Below are 18,924 nucleotides of genomic sequence, written 5' to 3'. Positions count from 1 at the left end.
CTGAGGCAAACTATTTCAGCATTTTTCATTAAAAGAACAACTTTTTTTTCCCCCTTCTCCTTCAATTCAAACAAACAAAGACGTTCACACAAAAAAAAAGAAGAAAAAAAAAGAAGCCATCCCCCCCCCCCCCCCCCCCCCCCATTCTGAAGTTTTCAGTGATTTTTTTTTTTTTTTTTTTCAGGGAAAGAAGGGTGAGGTAAAAGAGATTAATAAAACTGAATAGGACCATAATCTTCTACACAGTCAAGGTCAGTGTAATTGATAAAATGTAATAAATTGATTTTTTTAAATGCCAGACACATGTTACATGCAATCAAAAATGTTGGCAAACATATGAATAAATATTGGAAATCTGTACTAAAGCCTAACTCATCTCACAGCCACTTTACAATGTTGATATATTTTTTCTAATAAGTAGAACTGTAACATACATGTATTTGTATTATCCTTAACACTTTTTTTCTCTTCAAAATGAATGCTGATACAGGTTCTATTTTGAAACAGGAATACAGACTCCTGTAAATGTTTATGACAAGTGTACTTGTGAATCAAAAGCTCAGCCATGCTGGTGTCCCTCAAGTGGTGTCCAGACATGGCAGACACATTTTTCCTCTCTTTCGGTGTTCCCCCTTTTTAACCCCAAGGAGGAAGGAGGAAGGCGGCAGAATGGTTAAGACGCCCATCTGCCAATACAGAATCCATTCGGGTCTGGGTTCAAATCCCGCTCTAACCATTCCATTTCTCCCAAGTCTGACTGGAAAATCAAACCAAGTGTCTAGTCGTTTGGAGGAGACGGATAAACTGAGGTCCTGTGTGCAGCACGCACTTGGCGCACTGAAAAAGAACCAAATGCAACAACAACATTGTCCTCTGGCAAAGTTCTGTAGAAGAAATCCACTCAGATATACACAAACATAATCACAGATACACAAACATAATCACAGATAATCATAGACACACAAACATAATCATAGATACACAAACATAATCAAAGATACACAAACATAATCACAGATAATCATAGACACACAAACATAATCATAGATACACAAACATAGATAATCATAGACACACAAACATAATCACAGACACACAAACATAATCATAGATACACAAACATAATCATATGCATACACTCAAGGCCTGACTAATCGCATTGGGTTATACTACTAGTCAGGCATCTGTCAAGCAGATGTGGTGTAGCGTATATGGATTTGTCTGAACGCAGTGATGCCTCCTTGAGGAATTGAAACTGAAACTATCCCCATCCCTGCCCCTCTCAGCGTTAATCATCACCCTATGAGTCATGAAAATATTAAAGCCACAACAAAGCAAAGCTTTTCTGCTGAAAAGGTTGTGTGTGTGTGTGTGTGTGTGTGTGTGTGCGTGTGCGTGTGCATGTGTGCATACATGTGTATGTGGTGTGTGCAGACATATACAGCTGCTCTGCAAGCATGCATGCATGTATAATCACTCTCTCTCTCTCTCTCTCTCTCTCTCTCTATATATATATATATATATATATATATATATATATAAATATATATATATGTGTGTGTGTGTGTGTGTGTGTCACAGCATGCAAAAACTCAGCTAAAGTCGCTGCCTACTATTCCAAATGTTTTTGTTTTTTTCTCCTGAGCCAATTTCTCCATTTGTTCTTTTCAGGCACACTAAATTTGAAAAAAAAATATAGAAAAAAAAACACTGTGACGGACAGATCAATTCTGTTTTTTGTATGATAATCTGTGATTTTTAAACTTTCTGAAAGTACATAAATGTCAAAAATGATAAACTCTGACCAGCCAGGTTTTCACATGCTGTGGGTGGTGGTGCTGTGGGTGTGTATGTGGCTGTTCACTGTCCCTAACTAAGGAACAGGAGGCAGGTCAAAATACACGCACAATGCAAAGTAAGAACACCAACAAAAATGATATGTGCCTCTGACTGATGCACAAACACGGCTCCAGGCAATGGCTCTTCACATTTTCCATCAGACCACTCACTGAGTTATATCCCTTTAGGATTGAACATTCTGATATACCTTGCCTTGGTTGCTACAAACACACAATGCATAACTGAGAAACACCAACACATTGTTTTGCAGATGCATGTAACATTTCAAAGCATGTAATACAATGTTTGTGCATACTGACAACTGAACTATAGATGAGCCAAGAAAACACAATCTATAAATGACAACAGTGAAAAAAGAAAACATATATTATCAGACAAATGAAGACAAAAGTTTTAGTAAGCAGAAAAGGTGCACAAAAGTTTGGCATAAAAAAAGATACAAAGTCAAGTTCAGTCAGAACTGACAATACAGTGGATACTCATGCACCAATAACTGAAACTTTGTTTTGTTTCACTAACATAGTGGAAAATCATGTGTTAACAATCTGATCATTTGGGGGGTTAATAAAAAAAATATAAAAAAAAAGAAAAAAAAGAAAAGAAAACACCAACACCAGAAATAAAATTTTAAAAAAGTAGCTTTTGCTTTTAATAAAGCCTTTGTGAAAGCAATCATATCAACCAGTTTGAAGGCTATAGGATAAATGCAACTTTTTTTCTTCCCTTTTTTTTCTTCTGGTGTTTAAAGTCATCCTGTGATTTAAAAAAAAAAAAAAAAGTACCACTTGTTGCCTGTCGGTAAGTATGTCAATTAGAAGACAGACAGATAGGTATACAGACACAGACACAGACAGGCAAGAAGATCTCTTCTTAAAGGTTCTGCTGACACGTGTTATAAAATAAAGGGCGGAATGGGGGGTGGGGTGGGGGGCTGGGGGGGTCGGGGGGGAATCAACAAGGAACACAACAACTAAATATAAAAATATGAGTTTGTGCAGTGAATCTGAGCACGATTATCAACAGTGTCCATTACCCATTCATCAACTAGAACCACATTTAAAAGAACAAATTAGTGAATAGAAAAAGAGCCACTGTTGTGTGTTTTTTGTATTAAAAATTATATCATGCAAGTGTGATTTCTTGATAGAAACAAAAAGACATTAGAAATGTGTGAGAAGAGAAAGGGGGCTTAAGGAATGATGGGGCAGGACAGAGTTAGGATCTCATGTAAAATAAAAACAAACAATTAAACCACCCAAAAACAAACGTATTGTGACCATTACAAAGTGGCACCAAAGACAAACTGCAATGTCATGAAAAAAAAACCTTGTCACATAAAAGACAACATCCAGTTACATACAGACAGTGTATGGCAGCATGAAATGCACACTAAACTTGGTCATCCCATCTCACTTTTTTTCCTTCTGTCAGAAATTACACATGGTCTTCTCTTCTCACACTTTCTTTTTCTGGCAGAAATCTCTTCTCATTTGTTGGGAAAAATGCTGACAGCCACAATACTGTTTTCAATATTGAACAGCTGCAAGTAACGCTTCTCTTTCTTTCTCATCCTTACAGTTTTTGATCCGAGTTCCATCCTCAACAATGAATGGTAGCAATCACAGAGTACTTTCTTTCACAGCTCTGTGTTGTTCTTCTTTAACATCTTTTATAATAAGCACCTACAAGAATTCTTTCTGTTTCTTTCATGCTCTACTTGTTTTTATTTACCCCCTCTGCGAAACCTGTTCTCTCTCTTACAATTTTTCATCTTTTTTCCTTGAGAATGACCCTGACTGCTCTCTACTCACTAGATCATGTGCATTTGGAGTACCCCTCATTTTCCCTCTTCATTGATACTATTCAGTTCAGTAATACAGCATCAGAAAATACCAAATATGTCATGTAAGTAATAAAGGTCTGTCCTGATCAGCAGCCTATCTTTGTTGTAGTGTGTGTGTGTGTGTGTGTGTGTGTGTGTGTGTGTGTGTGTATTTGCAGGTACATGCATGCATGAGTGCAGACATTCGTGCCTCTGTCACAGTCTCTGTGTGTGTGTGCTGGTTGGTCATTAATTTAACATCTGTTCGCTAAAGTGATTTTAGAGGATGTGTGTGTGTGTGTGTGTGTGTGTGTGTGTGTGTGTGTGTGTGTGTGTGTGTGTGTGTGTGTGTGTGTGTGTGTGTGGTTGTGTGTATGTGTGTACATGCTTTAGTTGCTCAGAAAGGATGAAGCTAGAGGTGCTATGCATCACATACTTTTCTTGAAGGAAATGATATTTGGCAGGAACAGAGTTTAGGTTTGTTCAGGACACAATAGGTCATTTGACTGGTTCACCACAACATCAACAGGTCATTTTCAAAATCAATGAGTCTGGGAAACATACCCTTCTTCCAACCCACCCAAACGGCCATCCCACACTCCTAAAATTTGTAACTTCATTTGTACTTTGTCCACCATACTCCTTGATATGTGAAATGGTTCAAATGTATGTGTATGTATGCATGCATATGGAAAGACAATGTGCCAATGTATTCTGTGGAAAGTCCACATGACTGGTGTTATGGTGAACACAGAAAATACCAAAGTCATTATCAAATTTTATTCTGTTAATGCTAAAACATTAATTTGTTATTGCATGCTGACTGCTCTGGGTAAGTAATTTTCACACTGTGTTATCATTAATCTAGAGGAAAAAGTAGAAACAGAAACAAAGCATTACAGCTGTAAATGGCACTAGATCTAAAGTGCCACTGAATTTTCAGTATAATAGTAAAACCTATGTTTTAAGAAAACACTTTTTTTTGCTACTCCAAGGAAATAAGAATCATCACAGTTGCAGATTTCTTCTACTGTACCATGTTAGTATAATGCATGGACCATCCATGCCTTTGTTAATCTCTCCTTGTGTACAAACAGGCAGAAGATCCAATGCACAAATAAAGATACTGTTATCAGTTTCAGTGTAAGATGAGTTATGGAATATCCAATGCACAAATAAAGATACTGTTATCAGTTTCAGTGTAAGATGAGTTATGGAAGCGTGAAAATACACCAAAAATGAAGTAAGGTTGCTCAAATGACCAAGTGAAAATGGTTATGCACATTAAAGTGCGCTCCAAAGTATCTTGATCTTGATTTTACTCCAAAGGGTGACACTGTAGCACAACACTGATGAAGTAAACACTTAAGTTGCTCATAAACACTGAAGAAATCTCTGTTTCAGATTCTCCAGACGACTTGTTTGCAGAGTGGAAGAAACTGCAGATGTTGTGAACACTCATTTGATCATTCTCCACATTAGGAAGTGATATATTCCAAGATTCAAACAATGATTTCTGAAGTTCAATGGTCTACATGTATTGTAGTCATCCTCAGATGAAAATTGCTTAAGATCACACCACTAAAGTTTGAGACACACCAGTGATGATAGCTTTCTATGAACGTAGTTCGTTTTTCTTCAATAATTTCATTTTTCTTTGCAATGCTCATCTTCTCAGCATCAAAATACAGAGGAACAACATTAAAAAAAAAAAAAAAAAAAAAAAAAAAAAAAAATTCAGTGTCTGAAACTGCAGTCGCAATTATTTTGCAAGAGATTAAGATTCAGGAAAGAAATCTTTAAAAGCCCTTTGGAATGACTGACTTCACGAAAATATCAGTAAGTCAACTGAATGACTACTGCCACATGTACGGGTCATTTCAAATTTTGTACGCATCAATGACCAATATGAAACCTATACCCTGCAGGAAACAAAATTCAAATGTGCGTGCGTGCATGTGGTGTGTGTGTGTGTTTGTGTGTGTGTGTTATGTGTGTATGCATGCAATCAAGGTCTGACGAATGCATTGGGTTATGCTGCTGGTCAGGCGCCTGCCTAGCAAATGTGGTGTGGTGCTTATGCATTTGTCCAATTGCAATGACGCCTCCTTTAAAAACTGAAACTGAACAAAAGCAAAATTCTTTGTCTTCCTCCTAACTGACAATCCACTGACACCAACTGTCAATTTATAAGGCATCACACTCTTTCCTTGAATCATTATCCCTATTCAGTTATGATGTGAATGGAGTAAATCATTAGATTATGATTTCTCAATCTCAAATTGCGATTTCCCAGTCTATATCCCTATGTCAGCTGTAATCAAATTATGATATCCCAATCATAATCCATATGTCCACAGTATTCAAATTATGATTTCCCAGTCTGCAACCAGATGTTAGCAAAACCAATTACTATTTCCATATCTGTATCCACACATCAGCTACTGTTTTCAACATTGCCTCTGGATTTGTTCATTTGCTTTATTTTGACATACATATTTGATGAAGCAGCCATGGCACTGTCTGTATACAGGAAAATGTGAAACATGAAAGAATCAAACAACAACATTTAGTGAGTGGAACACTGCTTATACCGTGTCACTTTTGAAGTCGTCCTGGGGAGAGACAAAAAAAGCCATACTGATTTATGCTGCTGGAAAAATAAACCAATGAGATAGAGCACACACACACACACACACACACACACACACACACACACAAACAGATTCTTTTTGTGTGTGTGGATGCCTATGAGGGTCTTATGGACCTGGTTGTGGTTTAAACTTTCACTGACAATTGAAACTGATTTGGATTTGGATTCATTCACATCCTGCACCCATACACATACATGCTATCACTTATGTTTGTTCATACAATTTTTTTTCTATCCCTCTATATTATATTTCTGTAAACCCAAAGTTTATTTTCAAAGAAAAAATCACACACACACACACACACACACACACACACACACACACACACACACACACACACACACACACATCAATCATCCTGAAAACAAAATGTTTTCAACAACAGAAAATAATCATAGACAGTGCAAGTCATGGCAATTTATAAGGAGGTAATTAGTCATGAAGACAGTCAGTTTATCAGAAAAAACAAACCTGACCTATCTTTTTCTTTTTGTAAGAAAAAAGGGGAAGGAATAAAATTTTATCATGGGGAAGTAGGAATCAATGAATAAGAATAATGCCACTAACAGCTCACAACATGTAGAATAGAATAGTTCATTTACAGATAACTAACCATACCTTAAATATCAATATTTACTGAAAATCAACAGACACACACATGCAGAATAGAACAGATTCATTTATAGATAACTAACGATACCTTAAATATCAATATTTACTGAAAATCAACAGACACACACATGTATAACATTCACAGATAAATGAATAATATGGAATCATATCTTGAATTATTTTATAAAGAAACTGAATAAAATCTAATTTAAAAATCCAGTGTAATACAATGTTCAAACTAGTAAACAAGGTCCTTTAACTCAATCAAATTGACAGATAAAATAGATACAAAAAAAAGAAAAGAAATCAAAAGGAAAGAAAACAGAAAACAAGAAAAAAAGAAAGGAAAGGAAAGAAATAAGCACATGTAGTGGAAAAAAGAACATATCATTTTTCCTGTTTTTAATCAGACAAAGAATACATTTATTGGCACAGGAGAACAAAATGTACAAAATGTCAAACAAAATGTCAACAGTCACATGTCAGGTATCCCCCAAAAAAAAACAGAACCGCTTTTTGACAAGTGACAGAGACACCAAATTCATTGAAACTTTTCACACAGTAACCTTAGGGTATCATCAATAAGTCTGCAAAATATCTAAAAGTTCTGATGCAAATTATGGAAGTATTGTCAAATTCAGAACAGTATGGCAAAAAATCCATTATCAGAGCTGTGCAATGTGACCTTCATAATGTTCATGCCAGCTGCCAGGTGTTGGCATCTGTCAAACAGTGTCAGTCTAAAAATAGCCTGTCTGGGTGTCAAGCCTATTGATTTTTTACTCACTTGTGTAAACAAAGTGAGTATGTTTTAACCTGGTGTTCGGTTGTCTGTGTGTGTGTGTGTGTGTGTGTGTCTGCGTGTGTGTGTCTGTGTCTGTGTGTCTGTGCGTCCATGGTAAACTTTAACATTGCCATTTCCTCTGCCAATACTTTGTCAGTTGACACCAAATTTGGCATAAAAATAGGAAAAATTCAGTTCTTTCTCTGTGAGTTGTTTAAAACAATATTGCACCTCTGGGATGGGCACAAATTGTTTTTTAAAAAAGAAGCCAAATCATATGCAAACTGCATTTACTGTTATATTTTTTTATTTTTTTATTCTCTAAACTTGGCACTTTGATATGATATTCTGACACAACAACAAGAGCAGTCATTTTTATCATTTTTTGTTCAAACAGGAACTTCTTTTGCTAAACATGGAAGTTATATTTATTTTGCAAACGTTTTGGTGCAGATGGTAAAAAAGGGAAATCAATCTGTAATTAATGCTAGGGGACTTAATTTGCTTTAAACCGATCTTTCTCATCTTAAACATTACATTTTGAAATTATACTCAATACATAAAAAGCTTGTGTGTTTTACTCTCAGTGTACTGAGCTTTCACTATGTTCATTCGCCCAAGTGGTCTTTTTCGGAAAATACTAAAATCAATACGACAAGTGGACTTTATAGATCTACTGGCTGAGCCCTGAAGGTCATGGGCAAAAATCAATTGCATACACATATTTTTTGATATTCAAAGTGCATGCTCATATTCTTTGCGAACGCGAACGACGCCATTTTGTTTCAAGTTGTTGACCTGCCCGTTCAATCCTATATTCAATCGACAATACACAATAACATGTGATGGAAAGTTGGAGAAGGAGACCGTTAAATATTTATTCAGAGAAAGATTTGTGAACGCCTCATCACTTACTGGGTTATGCCCCAAACTGCCATAAAGATATCCATAGAATCAGTCAGAATTCACAGTTAAAAATAATAAACCATGAGAGTTAATCCCCTTGAATTGATGAAACGCAAAAATTTCCAGTCTTGACTTTTCTCAAAATGAAGTCCTTTTCACTTCATACAACATTTAGAAGTACTTGTACTTGGCTCTACATGTTATTAGTTTAACAAAATACTCAATTTTCATATCAACTTTAAAATTATAAAACTAAAATGAACATAAAAGAGAAAATGAATCGACCGTGTCAACCAGGTGTAACTAAACTTGTACATCTATCTAGATCCAGAGAAAACGGCTAAATGTTGCAGTGTGATTGCAGCGATAGCCACGTGTCTCCTTTACCGCGGGCTTAAAAAATTTTTTTTAATTGCCCTTAAAGATTTTTTGAATGCCCAAGATACACCAGAATAATATGATTTAAACAGCGTTCTCACTGCTAATACCGCAATCGATTTATCGCCCTTTAAAAAAAGCATGTTTAAATATTATATTTTTGAACGTCAGTTAAGGAGCCACGATAGTGTAATGGGTAAGACAGTTTCTTCTCACCCGAACACACGGGGTTCAGATCTGCCGTTAGGACTTTTTTTTTTCTTTTTTCTTTTTCTTTTAACCCGAAGCTTTATAATAACAAATACAGAACACATTTTAATGATTAGATTTTTTTTTTATTTTTTAAAGTGTATCACAAGTGAGTCTTGAAGGCCTTGCCTCTCTTGTTCTACTTATTTTTGCCAAATAAGTACCTTGACCTTTGACTTCTCCAGCTCACAACATCATCATAAAGGGGGTGACTGGAAATGTCTTATGGATACCTACCATCAAACCAAGTTTGGTTCCTACATTACCTGGGGTTGCTGAGAAAATTCCAGCCATAAAGTTTACCACACAAATACATTTGACACAAACAGCAAAGACCATGTGATTGCATAGACTCATTTGTTTACACAAAGACAAGGCTGGCAACGACTGGCAGACATATGTATTTACAGGCAGAGAGGCAAGACTGGCGTACAAAATGTACAAGAACACACAAACATAATAATGCAGGCAGATGTGCACACATTTTCCCTCCTCTGTCTGATCCCTATCTTTCTCACATGCATGTCCATCACCATTCTTTGAACTAGCATAACACCATGCAAGGTGCAAGGCTAGGAATCATCATAAACACTGTAGGAGACAGAAAAATAGAGACACATGGAGGCACACAGACAAAAACAGAACACTGAACACTTTAATGTCAATAGCTTTACAGCCCTAATGACATGGGGGTTCATAATACAAATAACAACATGCATCAATAGTAATAATATTGATGAAAACCAAAGCCAAAACGACAAAAACAGAGAGAGAGAGAGAGAATGAAGAAAATGAAATTAGGGTGCTGAGGTGCTAATAACAAGCCCACCAAAAACCAAGACAAGTCCTGTTTCAAGTCCAATGGAACACAGAACTTTCAACTGAATCATTCACCTTGAGACGGCTCCAGTCTAAACTGCTGGTCATGGATGTCTACAGAAAACATTAACAATCCATTCAATGTTGCAGGTTTAAAAAAGAAGAAGTGAGGGTTCTAAAAAACAACATCAAACAGACTGAAACTAGACAATAACAAACCAAACCAAACTAAGCAACAACATAAACAAATCCAAAGCCAAACAAAAACAAAACAAGAGAAGACTTTAGTGATTCAAATCAACCAAAGAAACTACAGTTTAAAAAGTCAAACAAAAAATCAAACATCCCACTTCCCCCACAACCACCCCAAAAAAGAAAGAAAGCCTTGGCAATAGCTTTCTTTTCTTTCTTTTTTTTTTAACAAAAGTGAACAGATAAAATAACTTAGACTCTGACTCTTAGCACATTAAATTACATAATCATCTTTAAAAAATACTCTTTAATAATCAATACTGATCTTGAAAATCCACCATAAAATATCTGAGAGACTGATTAATCTGTCACACTATTCACATTTGTTATCAGTGTCATCTCAGGAAAGTCTTAAACAAAAATGCACACCAAACAATATACAGTATTTATATGTTTTCCTCAATGACACCTGTTCAGGTTTTCTCCACCATCTTTCTTTTGATGAATAAGGGAGGATACTAATATACATCATCACCTTTTTTCTCAGATTATTTTTCTTCTTGTTTATTGCATGACAGTTTTGACATACTACGAGTAAAAATCAATGCAGAAAGTATGTAAGACCAAACCGATTCCATCTTGACAGATCTGTTCTATTTCCTGTAATCTTAAATGTGTGTTTACCAATGTAGGAAGCAGACTTGTGCCTGGTTTTGAGAAATGTTAATTTCTAAATATTCTGGTCCTTGCTGAAAAGTTTATTCATGATTTCGGACTGTTGCCCATGCGCAGTGTCTTCATAAAAACAATATCTGGAAATGTTTTATTTCAACACACTACCTTCTAATATCACACAATCCTGCCAGATTTGAATTCTCTAATCCCTGTGGTTACTGAGAAAATGTCAATGTTAAAGTCACCTTGGACAAACAACACAAACAACAGCAAATTATACTATAAAAGTTCAGTCACAAAAACATGACCATGCACACCTATTGTATTTCAATGCTTCACTGATGCTGCATGATTCTTCCCTGTTAGGTTCACACTGGAAAGTGTCCAACTATACTGTAACCACCCACCTCATGCATCAGACCTCTGGATAAATTACCTCTGGGTCATTGACCTCTGACCTCTTGGTCAGACTAGTCATAATGTAGTCTTGGTGCTGCTACCATCCCCAGTTCGCAAGAACATACTCTTATGCACCTACACTCATGCATGCATGTTACACACACACACACACACACACACACACACACACACACACACAAACACTCACATACACACACGCACATGCACATATCCTCCATTTGGTGGATCGTACCTTTTTGGTATCTAGGTCCTAGAAATGTAATAAAGAGGACAGAGTAAACAAAATTGCTATAAACACGAGAAATTAATGTTGGACAAAACAAAACTCACACAAAGGGAAAAAAACACCAAAAAAAACTAAATCAGACACAAGACTATGTAAATCCAGCAAATACTTTTTTTTTTTAATCTAGCAACACAACCAACCCTCTACCCCATGCCCCACCTGCCCTCCCATCCCTTTACCCATCCCTCCATACACACACACACACACACACACACACACACACACCAGAGATGAGATTCTCAAATTGTGGAATTTCATGAAACAGAGGGGGATGGGATGAAGGCAGAAGAGGCAAGGGTCCACATCAGGTGATACCCCTGGTGGAAGTAAGGGGGCAAAGCCCTTTAACTCTTTCATTCCTGCAGCACAGTTTTCCTGCTTACAGGAATCATACTCTTCATTCCTGGAACACAGAAAACCGTACAGCAGAGAATTCTCCCTTTCCTTCCTGCCGCAGAGAAAATCAGTTCTCGTGGTAAGCGCTTTAAACTTCGCGTGAGTCACGTCATCAGTGTGCATCATCTATCCTTGACTGGGTCACTAGTGGGTCAGTGTTTATGAGTGGAATAGATGCCAGACACTCCCTCCCCCTCCCTGGGCCATGGGAAAGTGGCCTCAGCTGCATTCTTGCCGATTAGCTGTGTAGACACACGTACACAAAAAATGGAATGTGTAGAAAAATCAAATTTTGACCTTTTTTTTTTAATAAGTTTTACAATGCTTTATCAGAAGAAGACTTCAATCTCAGTGTTACAACTGAGTGATGAGGAGAAAGTGCAATGAGCTGCTGCTACAGAAACACAAGCAGCATGTGATCAAAAGTTCAAACAGCGCAAGTGTGAAAATTGTGGTGTATATTTGTGCAGTAACTAGTGTGACTGCTTCAAGGTATATGACATACATGTCACTTTTGTGTGACATATCACATGATGACTGTGACACGGACATGTGCATTTAAAGTTTCATTTGTGAACAGTTTTTGTTTGAGAATTGTGAAGATAATGATCTGATTCTGGCTCAGTGACTGCTTGTGTTGTGAAAGGCATATATTCTCTTTGAGACAAAGTTCAAATCATTCATGTGGTAAGGACAACAGCAGTTAGAATTATGACAATTCTTCATGGATATGACTAGCAGTGTGGCACTGAGATACATATGAGGCACTACTCGGTGAGTACCTGCATGAAGTGCATACTCTGCATGTGGTACGTACTTGTATGTATGGTGTTTAATCCCAAACTCACCTGTTTTACACCTGAGTGTCACCAGTGACGTCATACTATAGTGTCAACAGGGTTACAGACAACTTCTCACATCAATTCTGTACACAACAGTATATGACAGTCTTAGTGTACTGTAATGGGCTTAATTGATGTAAGTCTTCAAAATAAGTACCCTGCTTCATACTTTCTTTCTCTTCTCTAAATCCAGGAATGAAGGGAATATATGTCTTGTAGGAATCTGGAAACAAGGGGAGGGGGTAATGGTTCAAACAAAAATAGGAAAGAAAGACTTAAGCTTAGGACCTTATCAAAGTAGTGTTGAAAAGTATGCTTAACTCATTCCGGACGAAGGGCCCCGATCAAGACTCTACTGTTTACAACCGTTTCAGATGAAGAAGCCCAATCGTGGCTTTGGCTAGTTTTGAATTTTTGGTGTGGCACCTATTTCCATAATGACTTTATAAGCAAAGAATATCTTAACTGACCTTTCCACTCTCCACTGCTACCAATAAATGCAGAGTGTGTTGCTGTGCTTGCAAGCAGTAGTTATTTTTACAGTGACTGGTTCACGTGAACAGTGTGTATCAACGATAGTGTCTGACCCGGTTTCTTCTCAGTCACAAGGCCGACAACAGAATCAGATGAAGGGGCCCTATAGTGGCTATGTAACATTCTGAATTTAATCTCTGTTTCAAACTCTGTGTGCTTTCCTGGATTCGTTTCCAAGTCATCAGTATGTACAAATTTCGAACAAAAAATATGGATACTTTCATCATTTCATTGTATAACAGCAAAAGAAGGGAGGAAGTTTTATAATTTGTCCCCAACTAATTCATAATGTTACTGATCAGCTTGGAGGTCTTCAGTTCATGAATTATACATTTATTTTTTGGCAATTTTATTTCAGACCCATACAAATGTGTTGTCTGCGGAGAAAATCAGGGGAGCTAACTGGCAGTACTGAGTTAAATGGTGTGGTTTTTTAGGCATTTGGGAGGCTTTCCTGCAATCAGAAATAGAAAATTTCATCTAAAAAATGGGTATTCAAACAGTGCATGATCAATCACAGAATTGGTTATGCTATACCTGAAGATATACAGGACACATGAACTCATAAAAACCATAAACATACACCTAAAAAAAAGGTCCGGAATGGTGTAAAATAACCCACGTGTGTGTGTTGGGAGGGGTGTGTGGGGGGGGGGGGGGGGGTCCAAGGCATTTCTTGTGGCATGCTCACAAGTCTCCCTACCCATTGTGTGGGCATCCTATTCACCATTGCAGCCATTGGGAGATGTCTCTTCTCCCGCCTGCTCCGCCATTGGGACTGCGGACATGATTTTCGCTGCGCGCAAATCCAGGAAAAATGACAGGAGCAGCACAGCGACCTCTTCATGACCTTTGTCAATCTGACCAAGGCTTTCGATACGGTCAGCAGAGAAGGCTTGTGGAAGATCACGGAAAAGTTTGGCTGCCCCAGCAACTTCATCACAATTGTTCAGCAGTGCCACAATGGCATGATGGTGAAAGTTCTGAATGACAGAGACGAGTCAGAGGCCTTCCCGGTGACAAACGGCGTCAAAAAAGGATGCCCTGACTGTTCAGTGTGGTATTCTCTGCCATACTGACAGATGCCTTCTGTGACTGCGAAGAAGGAATCCACGTCAGGTACAGGACTGACAGGAGATTGTTCAACCTAAGGTGCCTGCAGGCTGTTACAAAGGTGAAGGAGACTGTCATCACAGACTTCTTGTTTGCTGATGACTGTGCACTCAATGCCAACACAGAGCAAAAGATGCTGCGTGAAATGGACTGCTTCTCACAAGCCTGTGACAACTGTGATCTCACCATCAGCACCAAAAAGACCCAAGTTATATACCAGCCTGACCCAGGAAAGCCATACCAGGAGCCGCACATTACAGTGAAGGGGCAAAATCTCCAGGCAGTCAACAGCTTCACCTATCTTGGCAGCACGCTCTCTTGCGCAGTGAACTTAGACGCTGAGGTCAACAACAGGATCGCCAAAGCCAGTGCTGCCTTTGGGAGACTCCATGAGAACGTCTGGGAGTGTACTACCTCTGACATTATTTCAGCACAAAAATGTCAATTGCTATGAAAGTTTTTGTTGCCAAGTGTGTGCAGAAGTTCTTGGATTTTGCTAAATGGAACGGTGTCAGTCCAATGTATCCGTGGCCCTAGGGACTTGACAGGGAATAAAATAACAGACACACACACGCATGCATGTCTATGTGTGTGAGCACGTCTGTCAGAGTTGTGTGCTATGTTTTTTGTAGAGGCATCAACACATGCCATAGAGATATTGTCACCTTCTGTCATGATCAGCATATTCACAACTGTGGGCTTGACCTCAATAAACTGTTTGAAAAACTGTGACTTCAAATGAGACACTTTGACAAGTCACTCTCTTCTCAAATCCTCATCACTACGGGGTCTACAAATGGAGAATACAGACTAATGTCTTCAAAAAAGAAAGTCAGTTTTTTTATCCATGCAGGCAATGTGAAGAAAAGTGTGACAGTGTGTCGCATTTTCAAATGGGTTCTCTCAAGCATACAGCTCACCACATTTTGAACCAAGCATGAATCCAAATATGTTGGGAATATGGATCAATGTGCGAGCCCCATCAATGGAAAATGAAACTCACACACATATACATACCCCTTGATTTTCTGAAGGGATTTACATGTATCTCAGGATCGACCCCTGGGGCTCTCAGATTTGCAGATTTCCATGAATTTATGGAAAAATCTCATCCCTCACACACACACACACTATGTTGACTAGATGTCCTTACCATCACAGCACTGCCGTCTTCTCCACAAAGACTGGAGGGGGGTCGCAGTTTGCTCAACATGCGGTAAGTGTGCAGGTTGTTCTGGAAACTCCTGAGATGGAATGGCAGTATCATTTGATATTGTACTGTATTGTATTGCATTGTATTGTAATGTATCATATTGTATTGTTACTGTGCTGCATAATGTGTTGTAACTTATCATGTTGAATTGTATCGTATCATATTTTTACTGTGTTGTGTTGTCTTGTCTTGTCACAACATTTCTCTGGTGTAAAGTCTGGACTGACCTCCCATGGGGTAAAATGATTTTTTTTCGGTGTGTGTGTGTGTGTGTGCTTGTAAGAGAGTGTGTGTGTGTGTGTGTGTGTGTGTATGTGTCTGCTTGTAAGAGTGTGCATTTGTGTGCAAGTGTATGTCTATGTGCATGTGAATGCACAATCATATTTGTTAGTACTATGCTGGTACATAAAGTATCTCACACACAAACTCTCTCTCCCTCTCTCATGCACACACAAATTTCTCACACACATACTCACACAAAAGAATCTGAGACAAACAAAACTGTCAACAACTGACCGGAGTTATCTCCTCCACTTTAAAAAATTCTAAGGAAATGAATACACTCCTTCCTTATACTAAAAAAAAAACCCAAAAAAAACAAGGAAAATCCACCACTAATGGTATTAACCCCAAAAAACCTGACTTTACCTTCCTCTCAGGCGAACAGCTTCTTCAAAGTTTCCTTGATCCATGGCCTTCTGAACGTCCTTTGTCTGCAGCAGAAATAAGGACAACCTTGTTATATTTCTCTTGTTATACTGTTTTACAGATAACCTTGTTCTTTTTTTTTTTTTAAACAATGAATTGTATGTCCTCTACTTCAAAGCCTTCCTACAGAAAAAAAAACCACTACCCAAAAACTATTAAAGTTACAATAGAAATAATGAATATATTTTTTTAAAATATGAAGATGATCCCTGACTGCTGAAATATGGGAAAGAAAAAATATCCAGCAGCAATTCTCAGCCAACAACTACAACAATTATGATGATGATGATGGTGATGATAATGAAAATGTTAACAGAAGATGAAACAGAATGGGAAAAGATAAGAAAAGAGTTGAAGCCCTAGTCACTCACATGCACAAAGGAAAGCAAGGAAGAAAGATAAGAAAGAAGGAAATGAGAAGAAAGAAAATAAAACAAGAGAGGCAAGGCCTTCAAGAATCACTTGATACACTTTAAAAAAAAAAAAATCTAATCGTTAAAATGTGTTCTGTATTTGTTATTATAAAGCTTCAGGTTAAAAGAAAAAGAAAAAAGAAAAAAAAAAGTCCTAACGGCAGATCTGAACCCCGCGTGTTCGGGTGAGAAGAAACCGTCTTACCCATTACACTATCGTGCCTCCTTAACTGACGTTCAAAAATATAATATTTGAACATGCTTTTTTTAAAGGGTGATAAATCGATTGTGGTATTAGCATGAGAACCCTGTTCAAATCATATTATTCTGGTGTATCTTGGGCATTCAAAAAATCTTTAAGGGCAATTAAAAATTCTTTTTAAGTCCGCAGTAAAGGAGACGTGGCTATCGCCGCAATCACACTGCAACATTTAGCCATTTTCTCTGGATCTAGATAGATGTACAAGTTTAGTTACACCTGGTTGACACGGTCGATTCAATTTCTCTTTTATGTTCATTTTAGTTTTATAGTTTTAAAGTTGATACTAAAATTGAGTATTTTGTCAAACTAATAACATGTAGAGCCAAGTACAAGTACTTCTAAATGTCGTATGAAGTGAAAAGGACTTCATTTTGAGAAAATTCAAGGGTATTAACTCTAATGGTTTATTATTTTTAACTGTGAATTCCAACTGATTCTGTGGATATTTTTATGGCAGTTTGGGGCATAATCCAGTAAGTGATGAGGTGTTCACAAATCTTTCTCTGAATAGATATTTAACGGTCTCCTTCTCCAACTTTCCATCACATGTTATCGTGTACTGTCGATTGAATATAGGATTGAACGGGCAGGTCAACAACTTGAAACAAAGTTTGCGAAGAATATGAGCACGCACTTTGAATATGTATAAATATGTGCACGCAATTGATTTTTGCCCATGACCTTCAGGGCTCAGCCAATAGATCTATAAAGTCCACTCGTCATATTGATTTTAGTATTTTCCGAAAAAAGACTACTTGGGTGAATGAACATAGTGAAAGCCCTGTACACTGAGAGTAAAACAGATCAAAGTGCCAAGTTTAGAGAATAAAAAAAAAATATATATATAACAGTAATTTCAGTTTGCATATAATTTGGCTTCTTTTTTATTTTCTTGTGCCCATCCCAGAGCTGCAATATTGTTTTAAACAAGATGACTGGAAAGAACTGAATTTTTCCTATTTTTATGCCAAATTTGGTGTCAACTGACACAGTATTTGCAGAGAAAATGGCAATGTTAAAGTTTACCACGGACACACAGACACACACAGACAACCGAACACCGGGTTAAAACACAGACTCACTTTGTTTACACAAGTGAGTCAAGAATGAAAAATCCACTAAGTCCCCATTTCCACTGCACATATTCATTGTCTGGGCTTGTTACTAGCTTTCTGTTTCAATGACCTGTTTACAAAAATACCAGCTGATGCAGTGAAAAGACAACTTTGGCAGCCCCATGGTCTGGTCAGCAGAACAAGCAACATATTTTTCCATTTCACACACCTTCAAAACTGGTTTGATAATACCTAGGTGAGTAAATCATGGTTAAATCAGTTATCTAAAAGCCAAATATTTTGTCTGATCTAAAACATTTGCAATTTCAAAAGATAACCAGCAATTTCTTTTTGAGAAAGATATAATGTCAGCACAAGTATCACAGACTGTGTTCTTTAACAAAATTTCACAAAAAAAGGTAACCACTGTCATAATCATTATCATGGAGTGGAGTGATGGCCTAGAGGTAACGCGTCTGCCTAGGAAGCGAGAGAATCTGAGCGCGCAGGTTTGAATCACAGCTCAGCTGCCAATATTTTCTCCCCCTCCACTAGACCTTGAGTGGTGGTCTGGATGTTAGTCATTCGGATGAGACAATAAACTGAGGTCCTGTGTGCAGCATGCACTTAGCGCACGTAAAAGAACCCCCAGCAACAAAAGGGTTGTTCCTGGCAAAATCCTGTAGAAAAATCCACTTTGATAGGAAAAACAAATAAAACTGCATGCAGGA

At 37.6% G+C, this 18,924-nt stretch overlaps 1 protein-coding gene across 8 annotated transcripts in view; it reads right to left on the bottom strand.

The window, feature by feature from the left end:
• Positions 1-18,924, bottom strand: part of LOC143277158 (ATP-dependent 6-phosphofructokinase-like) — a 193,925-nt gene that overhangs the window by 95,113 nt on the left and 79,888 nt on the right. For 3 of the 8 annotated variants that reach the window (XR_013053689.1, XM_076581916.1, XM_076581919.1), the window contains exons 10-13: positions 16,404-16,468; positions 15,696-15,786; positions 10,160-10,198; positions 6,277-6,297 (exon numbers count right to left, since the gene is read on the bottom strand). Coding sequence is in view for 6 of the 8 variants with exons in the window: in XM_076581916.1 (XP_076438031.1) it covers positions 6,277-6,297; positions 10,160-10,198; positions 15,696-15,786; positions 16,404-16,468 (216 nt within the window). In the remaining 2 variants the exon portion in view is untranslated. Of the gene's footprint in view, positions 1-6,276; positions 6,298-10,159; positions 10,199-11,603; positions 11,622-15,695; positions 15,787-16,403; positions 16,469-18,924 lie in introns of all 8 variants that reach the window. The other 5 variants (XR_013053690.1, XM_076581922.1, XM_076581917.1 and 2 more) reach the window with 4 other exon arrangements.

The sequence above is a fragment of the Babylonia areolata genome, chromosome 33 (genome assembly GCF_041734735.1).
Source record: "Babylonia areolata isolate BAREFJ2019XMU chromosome 33, ASM4173473v1, whole genome shotgun sequence".
NCBI lineage: Eukaryota > Metazoa > Mollusca > Gastropoda > Neogastropoda > Buccinidae > Babylonia > Babylonia areolata.
This window is presented reverse-complemented; position numbering and strand designations above follow the sequence as displayed.